The 14652-nt window shown below is 43.5% G+C and overlaps 2 protein-coding genes across 2 annotated transcripts; both read right to left on the reverse strand.

Annotated features, from left to right (window-relative positions):
* Window positions 1-278: 278 nt before the first annotated feature.
* Window positions 279-5093, reverse strand: ARPC5 (actin related protein 2/3 complex subunit 5). The gene is made up of 4 exons (XM_072867752.1): window positions 4876-5093; window positions 4050-4121; window positions 2077-2253; window positions 279-1564 (listed from the first exon to the last, which is right to left on the reverse strand). Exons 1-4 carry the CDS (start codon window positions 5017-5019, stop codon window positions 1502-1504), a joined length of 456 nt encoding a protein of 151 aa, XP_072723853.1. The 5' UTR covers window positions 5020-5093; the 3' UTR covers window positions 279-1501.
* Window positions 5094-6845: 1752 nt separating this feature from the next.
* APOBEC4 (apolipoprotein B mRNA editing enzyme catalytic polypeptide like 4) lies at window positions 6846-7814 on the reverse strand. Its single transcript, XM_072868612.1, has one exon. The coding sequence runs from the start codon at window positions 7812-7814 to the stop codon at window positions 6846-6848; it is 969 nt and encodes a 322-aa protein (XP_072724713.1).
* Between the last annotated feature and the right edge of the window lie 6838 nt (window positions 7815-14652).

Genomic DNA, 14652 nt, shown 5'->3' on the forward strand with positions numbered 1-14652 from the left:
CTCGCTCTCTGGCTATAATTTTAGCATAAGCAGAGACATCTAGTAGTTCTGGTTTGGAACATTTCTTCTTGTTTAAATATCTCACTGAAATAATCTCAGATTTTCTAGTTGGATGAAGCTGCACAGGTATTGCCGTTACATACAGGTACAAGTAAGTGCTAGAAAGCAAGCCTATCAAGAAAAATAAAGGGGGGGAGAAGTTTTAGGGCTTGCTTTTTTACCATTGTCCATCCTGGAATAGCAGCCTGCTGAAACTCCAAGGCATTTCAGACACCGAGTAAATATTCAGTGACAATTTATTGTCTGGTCTTTATTATTATTACAAAAAAAGCAGATATCAAAAACCAGCAAAGATTTCACAAGTTCCCCAACAGTTTTACACAACTGAACTGCAGTAAAATGGTGAATGTAAAACACATGTATTTCAGTCCTGGCCCTAAATCTTCAATGGTGATCTGTGGTCTGGGATGCGCTGGGCTTTCCTAATTCTTTTTAAAAGTACTCTTCTTTATTTTGGAACCAATTTGCCCACTAGCTAACATACTGTGGCACAACACAACAGGAATGTGAACTGTCTGGTATCCTTTAAGACCCTATACATCTAGAAAACAAAATATGGGAGCTTTGCAAGGATGGCGTGGATACCATTATGTGTTTCTCAGATTATCCCAGGCAGCCACTTCGTTGTGCTTGACAAAATCTAATCACTTTCAAGTTGCTGAAAGGTGATTTGGTGTGTGAAAGCTGCTTTTTTTTTCTTCTCTTCAGGATCTCTGCTCCCCAAAATAAAAACAGTTCACTGGGCTGGGCTCCAGCGTAAATGGACCATCAACCTGTTAAATTCTACCGTCCAAACTGCATGGCAGACAACTTCATCCTGTTGTGACTTTCCCTGCTGCAGACCCAGCATTTGACCGATCACAAGGAACCTGAACAGGCCATGAGATGCAAGGTTAAGGAAAATACTCAGCTCTCTGGAATGATAATCGGGGTCAGAAGGGAGCCTTTGCTTTCTGTCCTATTCACGGCTGTAGGTTCAGAGGTTGACCAAAGGAAACATGGTCCAGTTACCTATATTAATAGCTGCCCCACTTCTCAAATACAGATCTTGCATCAAAACACTGCCTGGCTAGCAAAAAGAATTAAGACATTGCCCTACGTCCCTCAGCATTTGCTCGGAAAGTCAGGTCCAGATCTGCCATAATTATACACAAATGCAAATCATCCTAAACATGAAGTTGTATATGTCATTACACGTGTCACTGAAATGTTTGCGAGTACCAAATATTCCTGTTAGAAATAAAATTGCACCTTCACAATTTTCCAGAATTTAACAAAAAAGAGATCACGATATGCATTATTTGTCAGGTATGAAAGAAGCAGCAAGAAGGCAAGCTGAGAGACAGGCGCTGCTCACAGGGCAGCAATGGCATTTGGTTGGTTGGGTTTTGTACCAGCATTTCCCACGCTGTGGATGGCAGACAACCACTCACTGCTGGATTTAAACCGTTTTCCTGGCAGTCAAAACACGGACAATGGACCCTACTCCTCCAGCAGCCAGGGCCTGAGAAGAGAAACATGGTAATTAACACCAGGTCAAGGCAGCTACAGGCTGAAACAACTGCTGATCAGAAAGGCTTCCGAACTTCAAATGAGCATCTCCCCACTCTTTACATTAGAAATTGAACTCTCACACTCAGGGTGCCAAGAAAGGATGATCGCATTTGCTTTAAAGACAGTTATTTAACAAGATTTTATTTCCCTGCATAACCACGTTGCAAATTTTGCTTCCCTCTAGGATGGAAATTCTACTTCCATCTGCTTGAATCACTGGACTGAACCACTTTGTTTGCCTCAGTCTAACAGAAAATCAAATTTTAACTGCAGAATCTTTACCCAAGGAATCAGAAGTAGGCACATAAGCTTGCACGACCGTACCCTCCGCACAGCGTGAAATACAGCATTTCAGTTTTACCAAACAGAAAGGCAGTTCTCACCAGGCTTGGTGAGCGTGTCTCAGACCCAAGAACCTGCTACCACAGATAACCCAGGCAAGAGCACACCCTATAAACGCACCTTCTCGTGCCACTGCAGCAGCACAGCACTGCTGTTGTCAGAGGGGCTCTCAAAGCCTTTGTAAATGTACTTCATTAGCAGGTCAACACCATTCTTGTCCAGTGACTGCACTGCCTTCTCAATATCGTTGGCTTTGAAAGAGATGAGGACCTTCAGGACGATACTTTCTGCACGATCCTATCAACAAATAAGGAAGACAGAGATATAGTCACTCTCATGTAAGGTGCGTTCAAATATTACTCATCTCTCCAACAAACAAAACTAGATTTTTTTAAACAATTCTAAAGTCTGTTTGAATAGGGCAGTTTGAGCACAAAGCTTGTGATAACGATGTGTAACAGCTATGTCCTTTCAATGATAAACAGCACAAAAGAGTTTAATGCGTTTGTCCTGCTCTCCGCTTGTGTTTGCAATTCTCCACCTATTAAACGAGGTTAGGGATAAAAAATAAATTTTCATATCAAAACTCAAGGTCTGGCAAATTCCAAAAGAATTATAAGAATTAAGTACTTGACTGGCCTTGTCACCAGAGCCTTTTCCATGCCTTTGTACTGTTTAATGAGATACAACTATTATATTCCATGGAAATGCCATTGGCCAGCCTGGAAGAGGTGACAGCTTGAAGCCACATATTTTCAATACAGTCAACTTTTGTCCCAGGCACACAGGATGCAAACTGGCAGCATTAATATTTTGCATGAATAACCATTTGCAAGTTGATCTGGATGTCATTTCAGGCCCAGGAATGTGTGTGGCATGATTACAGCAGCAGATTAGCCATGTAATCAGCAAAAAGCAGCTCTTCCTGTTCATCCATCACTAACTGAGGGAGGATGAAAGAAAAAGGTCTTGGGTTTGTTGGACTTCTGAATAATTCCATTATACAAATACTTCAAGCAGCTCCCTTCTTCAGAAATTATGGATGTTAGTTTTCTTGTTCAATTTAATATCCCATAGCTGCTTGGCTTAGCGAGACCTCCCATGGAGAACTATAAGTAAAAACATAAAAGTTCCATGAGATCAACTAAAAATTAAGCCAAACATTAAAATTCAGTCACTTTGCCCTCTTCAATTCCACTGCCTTCAAAGTGTATTCTTAAATACATCAATACAGATCTAATGGAAATAAGTCACTAATGTGAGGACAAAGCTGTTCAGTCTTTTATACAGCACTATCTGTAACAAACAGCTGGATCTCAAAACCCTGTGAAAACCCTCAGGAAAGGGCTGGGGCTAGGTGAAAAAATCTCCGCTGGTGGCCTGGCGAGCAGCACGGAAATGTGCCTGTGAGACTCTCCTCAAGCAGGGAGAACCAACCTGTGCAGGCGCTCACCATCTGGGCAGTTCCACGTCTTATCTGCCTGTTCCTCTCGCCACCGCAGTCATGAGCCATTCAAGGTTTATTCTGGGGAGATTCAGAAATACATGCACGCAGCAGGCTCCTGTATTCTGTCACAGGGGGAGTGCTTGCGTGTTCTGAGGTTTTAATGGCTTAATTCTGATTGGATGCGATAACCATCAGTTCTTCCTTTTTTGTAGGTTCACAGTCTGGCTGTGCTAGCAGTTTCCTTAGTCAGGGGTGGCCACTGCAGTTGTGGTTCCTTGATCGTTCAGTGCGGACTACATCTATGTGCTGCCAGGTCTGGATCAGGCACAGGCACCTGGTGATGTGTGGAGTTAGTGAGGGCACACAATACACAACCAAGGCATGTAGGAGAACACCAGGTGCTCCTGATCAGGAGCTGATCCAGCACCAAGTTAAAGGTATGTGGATGGATGATGTCTGAGCTGTGCTATTTTGAAGAAGATTAAAACAGCAGAGGTCATGGATGTTTTGACATTGGGGAATATCCTAAAAACCAGCTTTCTTGGCTTCCTCAAAGCACACCTGGCAGGGTTGGTGGGGTAGGGGTTATAGAAACAGGAAAGGATTTTTAAGGAGTAACCCATGAGTGAGTTAGTTACTATTTCACCTTCACTGCCTGGTTCTTTGTGTTGATAGGAGGGTTCTTCAGAGCCGCCTGTAGTGCAGCCATCATGTTCCCTGTGCCAAACAATTAAGGACCAGACACCAAGTATTTGGAAAGCAACAGAACCAGCTCCAGGACAGCGATACTTGTAGCTGACTTGTGCATGACTGAAAATACTTAAGGTTCAGTGGATGCAACGATTCCCTCAACAGATAGCACTGATTACAGTGTAAGGTAATAATTATTAGGCCATTTGAGGAAGGAGCAGCACCAACAAGAAGCTGTACAGTTCAGTATTGGAGAATACTTCTTAGGCCTTTCATTGAATGAGGATCCAAGTAAAATAAATTATTCTTCATCACTTCTGCAATTTGAAACCCTTAAGAATAAGCCTCAGGTCGGCCCATCCACGTCCAACAGCCGCCGGGACAACGACCTAGCAGCGGCCGGTGGGAGTTACTCCACGAGCCCGCCAGCCGGGGAAGCCGGCAGTGGCAGCGGGCACACAGAGCTCTCCTTTCCGCCACAGGAAACCCCCTTCCTCCATTCCTCTCGCCCCCCCAGCCATAAGACACCTCCCAGATACCGCAGCCCCGGGACACCACCGCCTCTGCCGTGAGGGAGAGGAAGCGGGGCCGCCTTCCTCCTGCCAGCCCCGGACCCCCGTCAGCCCCTTTCCGCCCTCGGCGGGAGCGCCAGGCACGGACGTTCCCATAAAAGGCAGCCCCGGCGGCGGCGGCGGACGCCACGCCCGCTCCCCGCCCGCCCCGCACCCCCCGCCGCGGCCGCTCCTGACGGGACTTTTTTCCCGCCCGGCGGCGGAAGGATATTGCCGCAGGCACGAGTCCACCTCGCCCTCATCGGGCCCCGCTTGCCCGTCGCCTCCTTCCTCCTCATCCACGAACTTGTTCTCGTCGTATTCGTCCACATCCACCCGGCGGAACCGCGCCGACGACACCGTGTGCTTCGCCATGGTCACCCCTCTCGCCGCCGCCCGCCGCTCCGCGCAGGCGCCCGCCGCCGAGCCGCCCCCGCCCGCTTGCTCCCCGGCGCACGCGCGAGCCGGGGCGCGCGCTCTGCGCAGGCGCGCTGAAGGGAAGCCGCCCACCCGCGGTGCGAGGGGGCGCAACAGGGAGAAGAGGGCGTGAAACGCGGGAGGCCGGCTGCCATTGGTCGGCTGCGAGCTGCGTAGTCCCCCGAGGGGGGCGCGGTCGGTCGCCATGGTTACGCGTGCGGGCGTTACCGCCTGAGCCGGCGGTTGGCACAGTCAGCCCTCGCCTCCGGCGGGGCCGCCGCCCTCGGGAAGGGTGCGCGGCCTCCTGGCAGACCGGGCAGCGAGCGAGCCCTCCCCGCGGAGCCGCGGACAGCCCGCGATGGCGCGCAGGATCAACCTTGGTCCCGCTTTCAGACGTGTACGCGCAAGTCGGGGCCCTGCTGCCCTCTTACTGGCCCGTCGGGGGCACGAAGTGGGGGTCGCACAACGCAGTGCCAATATAATGCGTGCCCTGTGGTTGATGTACGGAGTTTGGCTCTGACCTTGGTGGTAGTGGAAGCCCAAGCTCAAACGCCACTTTGTTACTACAAGAGTTAAAAAATAGCATTGGCGTTATGTTTCTTGGCAAAATAAGTGACGACCCCGATACTACAGCGCAGACGTCTTCTTGTGGTCGTGTTAGTTAACATTTTATCAGAAAGCGCAGAATGAGTATGATCTAATTCAAGAAAGCTTTTCTAAAAAAGCTCCTAGGCATTGTAAAAGTAAGGGATCTGGTGGATTCTAGCACGTTTCTGCCTCTATTACGCCATAAGAGACTCAGAAAAAAGTTTGAGTTTCCAAGCGGGATCACCTCTGCCGAAGTGAAGGGTGGTTTAAGCCTCTTTTTTTTTTTTTTTTAACTCAGATACATAATAGCTGTGACCACAAAAAGAGTAAAAAAGGAGCAGAAGCACTGACTTCTACAAAATTAGCCAGTGTGTTTATTCACAACTGACGTTACCTGGGAAGGAATCCCTCTTTGCTGGAGAACGACACGTTCTTGACTTCAGTTGCCCCTTTCTTTAAAACCTTTAGTGTAATAACATATATTGAATCACAAAGTGAAAACACTGCTCTAAATGATAGGAACTTTTTTTTTCTTTTTCAAGTTGCGCTTGGACTGTGTAGATCTGTATTATCTATATTATCCTATTAGATATTTCTTACTAATTAGAAAATGACACAGCTTTGTGAGGTTCCTCTTAATGGAAGGCAGGAGCCCTAGAAAAAAAAAGATATATGCACATACACGTATGTATGTGTATATAAACCCCCCTATTATTAAGGAGACAGCTAGTGCGAAAACCTCATTCTGCCTTACCTGCAGAACCACCTTCTTGATAGAGGAATTTAGGCTATGTCATGTGTTCCACCAGAGTTGCCTCAGCTGGGAAGCTACAATCAGGCTGTAGGTGTGGTTGTAGCTTTTGGACTGTTTACATTTTTCTGGTAGAAATTGGCTTGAGGGCAACAAATCAATTAATCGCAGGAGGTAATCAGAAGATACCGAGGTTTTGGGTTTACTGCTATGGGTTTATATTTGAAAGGTATAGGACTAAAATAAAAGCATGTTATCTTCATAACCAGTTATTTGACATCAACAGTTATTCTGCAGGTTAACTTTTGCAGGAGGTGACTTTACTGGTGGGGTTTTTTTGCCATCTGTGATCTCAGTTTTACAGCCTGAAAGCAGTAAGATTTGCATCATCTTCCGAGTAGGTGTCTGCTGCTTGGAAAGATTCAGAATTATGAGTTTCATTGAATTATTCCTTTGGCATTTTTAAATGTCTTACAATATTTTTAGGTCTGGGGTATAGATGTTCCTTCTGAAAGGGCAGAAACATGCCTGGGAAAAGCACCAAGTGGCTTTGAGACATCGGAGGTAGCAGACTGCCTTTCATCACTTGTAAAGGCTGTTGGGAGGCCAGGCTAGGAGAAGAAAAGGCCTTTAAGTTCTGCTGCACAGCAGGCTTTCCCTGCATTGCATGTGGAAAAGCTTTCCTAAAATACGGTTTCATTCCTGTTAAGTTGTTAATTTGATGTGGATTTTGTTGATCTGCTAAGGTTCTTGACAGTGAAGTTGGGTGATAAAGGGTTGACCCTGGGATGCCATACACAAAATTGCAGAGGAGGTAATGCCATGCCCCCCCAGGCAGTCTCTGCAGAGTCACCAGAGGCCACAGGCTGGAGAGGCTCCTCAAAGCTTTGCGGTTCCATGCAGCGGTGGGGAAACCATCCTCAGTGTGATAAAGCTGAGAGAAATAGATGCAGAGCGTGATTTCTGGATACTTCAGCAAGAAGTTGTAGATTTTACTTATGCAGCAGTGGTAAGCCTCATTACAAGGAGAGTAATTTGAAAAGAGGATGATGCATCCGATGTTTTTGTAGGCATCTGTGACTGCATCCAGATAACCACCCACCTCAAACAGCATAGATTCTGGATGGTTGTCTTGGTCAGTACAGTTTGTAGCATGGCCTTTTTGGACTACTGTGCCTGAGAAACTCCTCAGTTCATAGAAGAGAAGGTGTTTGTTGTGGAGAGTTGCTGTTGATCTGTACGGGAAGCCAAAGACCTTGTGAAATTCCGTGTAAGGGACTCTGGCTTCTTCACCAGTCCGTATGTGGTAGGGACACTTAGCACAGAAGTGGTTCTGTCTCTGCCAGCAATAGGGCTTTACCACAGTCCCCTGATTTGTCAAATGTTCTTGGAAAATTGTCTTTTCTGGATTCATGTTCTGTTGGAAAATCTCCCTGTTTATGTGCTATATAGCTGACAGTCCTGAATGAAAAAGGAAAGTAACATTTTAATTTAACCCTTCAATTTGTTTTGCATTTAAACTGCAAAAATAATAGAGGATAGTTTCTTAAAAAATGTACTGAAATTTGTAGCAGGACATAGAAACTTGGTTGATGACACAGAGAACAAAGCTCTCTTGCAGCCTGCGAGCATTTTTAGTTTTCACAAACTAGCCTTTTTGCTAAAAACACAAGTCAAAAATATTACTTTGGCTTCTGCCCTCTTACCCTAAACAGGAGAAACTGTATAATAACAACAGCCATACTTTTCAAGAACTGATTAGCAGATGAGCTTTACGCAATCTGGCAAAACAAACAAGTAAATACCAACACAAAAAAAAAGGTATAATTACCATCTCAGCAGCTCCAGCTCAGGGTAATAGTAAATATTTACTGATTTCCTTCATTGGCTTTTTAGGATTGGTTCAGAGTTTCCACTTTAGTGAATATTGCAAGCTTTCTTTTAAAAACTAGGTGGTGAAGAAGAAAGTTACTATTTCGTCCCTGATTTTGGCAGTTCAGCTGTAGAAGGATCTTTCCCAAGTGCGGTAACTTTGCTCCAGTTGTAATGGTGACAGCAGGCGGGCTCCTTTAGGTGTTTACAGGTGCCAAGTGCTAGGAGACAAGAATATGAACAGGATTTTCTTTTGTATGGCCAGCCACCTGTGGTAGTTAAGCTTCTGTTCTTTGTCTGTCAATGTTTCCTATCTTATTAAGTTTCCTTTGTTTCTTTAGTGCTGGTTTGGTACAAGGTTTTTATAGCTGAAAGATGGATGTTGTTCTAATGAATAAGTTACAAAATTTGTTTCCAGGTGATTGTTATTTCTGTGTGTATCTGCCTGTTGTGCCAGCTGGGCAGAAAGCTCCTGTTGTGCTTCTGCGCTCCTACGCAGGCAACAATGTTGTCCCTTCTTTAAGGAGTTTGTGTGTGTCCCTCACTGAGGCTGTAATTCAAGCAAAGCAGTGGGCCATTTCATGAGTAAGCTAAATCATGCCTGCTTTGCTTGGGCAGGGTTCCAGATGAGTGCAAACACAAGTTTTATGTAGATGAACAAATTTTGGCTCAAGTGCTGAGGCAGGTAATTGTTTTTCTTCACTGCTGCTCTAATTGAGCCACTCATCATGACTGGATCCAGTTTAATTCTGTTACTACTTTTCTGACTATGTACAACTTTTCCATCTGCATATTTTTTTACAGCTTGCTTCTGCATTCCACGCTGTTCTGCCCTCTGACTGTCAGCATTTCATTTTCTTCTTAAATTACTAATTTGATTAATTTGCCTTGTTTTCCACTCCTGACTCTATGCCAACTTCCATGTATTTTCCTGTGTTGGAGCTCTTTCCTGATCCAGGCCATTGTGCTGTTCTCATTTAGATTACTTCTGAAGATCAGCTTCCTGACATTGAGAATGCTCCATTTGTCATTTTTGATGTTTCTGTACATTTTTGATGTTCAGTTGTACTCTATACTGTGCATTGCAACATAATCGTGGCAGAGGTGTGTCTCAGAAAATGAAAAATGCATTCGCTACCTAACAGAAAAAAGAGCAGGTCTGAAGAAGGGAGTGTTTTTCTTTGTAGAGGGACGTTATGAGGGAGTTGTCAGCACCCCTCCAGTTCTGCGGTAGGTTGCCAATATTATTAAAGACAATTTTAAAAGCTGCAAATCTGGGGCAAGTTTCCAATTCCTTCTGTCCCTGCTGATATTTTTGCAGAGCTGGAGTGGCCACATGATGGCAATGTTACACACCAGAGATGTATCGCATTTTATGCTTGTTGATCGAGGCAATGGCTTGAACTCTGTTTCAGCGTGTTTAAAGGGATGCCACTAGAGAGACCTAAAATTTTACATCTCCCTCTAAAACTTGCCTTTGTTTGTTTGGTTGGTTGGTGTTTTGGCCTGATCAAAACCCAGCAAATACTCAGTCTTCTCAATTAGTGGTGTCGCATCCTTACAGAATAGGAGTCAAATCCCAAACTACCCAGTTTGATGGATTAATTGGAATAGTGTTCCCACAACCTGAGCTCATTTCTGTTTTGCTGCACCAGCCTTTGGCTCCCTTGCCAGTGCTGTCCCCGTGAGCCTGCTGGGGCTTGCAATGACAAGGGCTGCTCGCTCTGCCTCTGCAGGCTCCAGCCTTCCCACTGGTCTGAATCCCCTGCCAGCTCTGACAAGCAGAGAGGACCAGGGAGCAGAATCCCAATGAATCTGTGAATATAAATGGCAGAGGCTTCTCCTTTGCCATGTATGTCGATGCTGTAACCAATCATTTTGGAGGTGCAAAGAGGAAGAACGTTTACAAAAAATGCAGGTCGAGCAAAATGGAAGAAAGCTGACCACTCATCATGTTCTCAGAATGCACCCATTTCTGGTTTATGAGAAAGCAGAAAGTTGGTTTTTCTTCCTTTTTTTCCATGTTTTTTTTCGAAAGTAGGAAAAAAGGTGCAAATGTGTTACACAAGATCTCTTAAACTGATGTATATATGCACGTACATATGGATGCGTGTGTATGTATACATCCCTGTGGATTAAGCAGCCAATAGAAGCACTCAGCATTCAGCAACCTTGCAGAAAAAAATTTGTTCCAATGCACGATTTTATTTAGTAATACTGAAGAGCTCAGTAGTATTTGTCATCTTCAAAGTAGTTTATGAATCTGACCAAGTGGTTAAAATATAGACTGGTCTAAATGGTTCTTTTCCCGGTATTTCTGCTGCTTAGTGTCACTTAGATCCTGTACAGGGGAAATTGTTAAAGTGGCTTGTGACTTTCAGGGTGCCTAATTTGTCACAGTGATCCTGATGGATCTGCAGAGGTAGTAAATGCTGCAGACTTTAGATTAAGTTAATAGTTTATAGAAGCCTGAAATTTGGAATTCAAATGGTTTCAGGCTGGGAGATAAAAAATGAAGGTACTCAAAATGACTTCTCCTTCTTAGTAATTTTTGTCTTGATTTCAGTGTGTGCAATCCTGATTGGGGGGGAGGAAAAATTTTGCCTGATGAGGTACCTAGTTTGGTTCATTAGTTTGTTATAAGATGTCTCTCCTAATGCTTGTCTCCAGTACCTCCTAATTGTCACTAATCAGTTGTAAAGTGCTTTGACATCTTCAAGATACATGGTGGACTGCAGTGTTGTATGGTGATGTATAGCTCATTCAGTTTCATTCTCTTTATCCTTTAAACACAACACACCAATCAAAATAGTCAATGCCCTGGTATAAAAGCAAGATATCCAAACTGTTATTTTGCTTTGTCTGGTTGTCCCATGTTTTTGAGCAGAAAGCTTGCCCATATCTTCTCTGATATTAATCTTTTTCAACACCCAGCCCTTCCTGAGCCCATAGACTGTTCCACATCCTCAGAAGAAATGCTTGATTTTAAATATGCTGTATGGACCTAAGGGTAGGTCTTTTAACACTTGAAGTTGTTAGGAAAAATACCATCCTCATCTATCAGTTTCATTGCATGAAAACATCATCCTGATATAGAAGATCATGCCTAATGGATATGATTAGGAACTCAAAACACATGTTAAGGAATGAAACAGATCCACTTCCCCCCAAATTATATTTAAAATTATAATTATATCCCTGTCCCTCCCAACTATATTTGGAGGGGACAGGGATATAATTACAATTTTAAGAAATTGTTTCACTTGTTGCTGAAATGCAGGCATCTTTGGGGCAAAGGGCAGTAGCTGTTTAATAGGGCTCCATAACAAGGTATAAATGTTCACAGGAGGAACTGGAGAGGAATGCTTTATCCAGTTAAAACTGCAGGGAAACTTATGTGGTCAGTATGTAATTACTCAGGTTGGAAGTTAGCCAGGATACAAGCCATATGTTCTGCTCCTAGGGAAAAAAAGTGTAATGATCAGGCCTGTGCTTTTTAAAATCCAAATATTAGCTAAAACCTGGTATCTCTTCAGACTAAAAAACATACAGAAATTCTGATCCATCCCAGCATGGCCAGTTTGGAGCTGATACTGATTAAAACTTGGTTTTACTGATTAAAACTTGGGATACTGAGATTTATTAAGATGTATTTTGGAAGCAAAGTTGCACTCACTGATTAGGCAAAAGCTATTTTTTCTGACGTGTGATTATATGGAAGTATGATGATTTTTTTTTATTCCCCAAACTAAAACATGATCTATTTCCATAGTCTAGTACAAGTATAGTTCTGTTTATGGGAGGGGATCTGGTGCTTCCTTGCAAAGGGCTGCACTCATTCCAAGAATGGTTCATTTTTTTACTGCTGGAATATGAGTGTTGAAATTCTGTTGCGTTTCTTAGTACAGCTTGGTTCAAAATAATCTCTGTTGGAAAGCATTTTACACATGACTTCATTCAGTAAGAAGTTTATCTGAGTTCAAAGTACAGAGGAGTCACATGGTCCTTAAACAGCCAGAGACTTGATGTTCTTGTGCAGTCCTAAGATTTTAAAAAAAGAAGTGAAGGAAGAAGCACAATGCTTTCCAATACTGCTAATAAACACATCCACACGGACAATTTAAACCTGAGCTGTTGTGGTGTAACTTGCCTCCACACTCAACAATCTCAAGTTCATTTAACATGTGAGTTTGGGATATCTAGTACCGCAGGAATGCTGGCTCACAGCTCCAGAGCAGAGCCCTGCTATTTTGCATTCTGCCACTGGGCCGTAAAGATTAACGAGGATTTAGGTCCCGAGTTTTGAGCACTTCCTGCTCGAGCTCATGTGAAAGTCAGACCTTCACAAAACTGTTCCACCAAACTTTCCTCACCTGTCTTGTCCAGCCTCAAAGTGATTTAAATTATCACCTCACTTCCAGAGAGTCTTCCAGGGCTCCACTACTTTTTGTTTGTTTGTTTCCCTTTCTCTATCTTTATGTCTAAAAATGAGTATTTTTCCCTTGTCTGTCTATTCAGAGTGGAATTTAAAAACACAAAGTTTGGTTAGTTTTAAATCTTCCATCCACTGATAAATTTATGATGCCTCTGATAACGAACAGCGTAATGAACAGCAGCTTGCCTTCCACTTCCTTTATATTGGCATGTAGATCAGCTAATGGTGATCATGAAAATTAAATGCAGAGCATTCTGCTATACCCAAACTATCTGTAATCTTGGAGAACTCGATATGAAACTGTGTTTGATGGGCAGCAGGCCTCCTGAAGTCTATAAGTTACTACAGAGTTCTGTGCCTTAAGCCTGTCTTATTTATCCCCACCTACTTGCCTGAAAATTATTGCTGGGGTTTTTTTTGTCATCAGTTATAATCTCACCCCTAATACCACCTCTGAACTGTTCCTCTCTGTAGCAGCCTCCTGGCCCTCTGCTAGCTGGGCAGGAAAGGGGGCTGGCTGCAACGAGCTTCAAACCATGCGGGTCCTGATCAGCTGACGGGCAGCTAGCTGAGCAGGTAGCAGATGAGTTACACTGACAAATTTTCCTTAGTGGGGGCACTTTCTTCCATCTCTATTTGTCTGCTGATTTTCCAGAAGTTAGTAGGAACCTAGCAAGCTGGTGACATCTGTTCATTTCTCAGCTGGGTTTGATGGGTTCAAGTGAGTCAATGAGTTCAGAAATCACACAGGATGGAGCAGGAAGGGGGCAGAAAGACAGCAGGATTGCATATGCTTTGTTTCTTTAGGATTTTAGGCTAATAACCCTACAGAAGCAGTAAAAAAAAAAGGAGGAGAGAAAGGCCTATTTTATATCAGTTGAGTCAGAAGGTCTCAGCGTGAATTGCCTGAAGTGCTTAGGAAATCTGAAAATATAAAAATAATGGAAACTTTGCTGATTCTTGTTGAAGATGATGTTTATTTGTTGGGTACTACAGCACTACACAGATCAACTCACTACAGAATTGTTCTTTATACCAGAAATTCACCTACTATGTTTGTGAACTTTAGATGGGGTAAACTTTATGCTGCAGAAGTTAAGTTGAATGTGTTTGAAAATGTAAGCTAATGAGAGCCGAATGGCATGTCTACGGAGGTGTTATGGCCTGGGACTGTAACATGCAGAGGGCCATTAATTGATACTAGGTATTTTTGCATTTCAGCTACATGATTTCTATTTTTGCTATGTTAGAGGAATTGAGAATTAGGTCCCCTCACCTTGGCATCAAGCAAGGGAAAATCTTTTGCATGTTGTGGATGGATCCTGGAGACTGCAACAAAGGGCAGGTGATCTTTTAGCTCATATGCTGTTAGTTGTAGTAGCTACAACAGGCAGTAGAATAAATGGCCAAGGATAAGAGTTACAACTAGAAACTGCATGATCGCGAATCAGGAAGACCAGACAGTCTTAACTGACATGTCTAACACTCCTTGAACTTCAGTGTTTGTTCTCTCCAGAATCTGTGGCGCTAACAATATTGATTTATTACTGTTTTTTATTAGGTAGGTGCTGGTGACCTGAATGTGGCCATTAAATAGAATTTTGCTGTTGAATTAGACCAAGATTAACAAAAATAGATACACAATATGCTAGACTGGCCCATGAGCCACTTACCCTCTGGTTCATTTAGTTTAAATAGTCTATGTAGATCGCTATTTAGCGTGATTATAAAACTGTTGAGGCAAATGGCCATAACTGTTAGTCAGGAGTTTTCTTGTCAAAGAGTCAGGCTGTTCCTTTTGATGGCTTTCACTCACAGACAGGAAGACATCTAAAAGAGCCCTTGAAAGATTTTCTGGGCTTGGAGACACATATTTGAATCTAAGGCCACTTGAGAAGGTGTCATGAAAAATGGGCACCTGAAAACACAAAGTGAAGAAATTATA

Source organism: Ciconia boyciana, chromosome 7 (assembly GCF_034638445.1).
Source record: "Ciconia boyciana chromosome 7, ASM3463844v1, whole genome shotgun sequence".
NCBI classification, from domain to species: domain Eukaryota; kingdom Metazoa; phylum Chordata; class Aves; order Ciconiiformes; family Ciconiidae; genus Ciconia; species Ciconia boyciana.

Coding starts and splice junctions, on each gene's coding strand:
- ARPC5 (XM_072867752.1), bottom strand. CDS start 5,019: ATGGCGAAGCACACGGTGTCGTCGGCGCGGTTCCGCCGGGTGGATGTG. Junction 2,254..4,049: donor CAAAGAACCAGGCAGTGAAG/GTGAAATAGTAA, acceptor ATTTGTTGATAG/GATCGTGCAGAAAGTATCGT. Junction 1,565..2,076: donor TGCTGCAGTGGCACGAGAAG/GTGCGTTTATAG, acceptor TTCTCTTCTCAG/GCCCTGGCTGCTGGAGGAGT.
- APOBEC4 (XM_072868612.1), bottom strand. CDS start 7,814: ATGAATCCAGAAAAGACAATTTTCCAAGAACATTTGACAAATCAGGGG.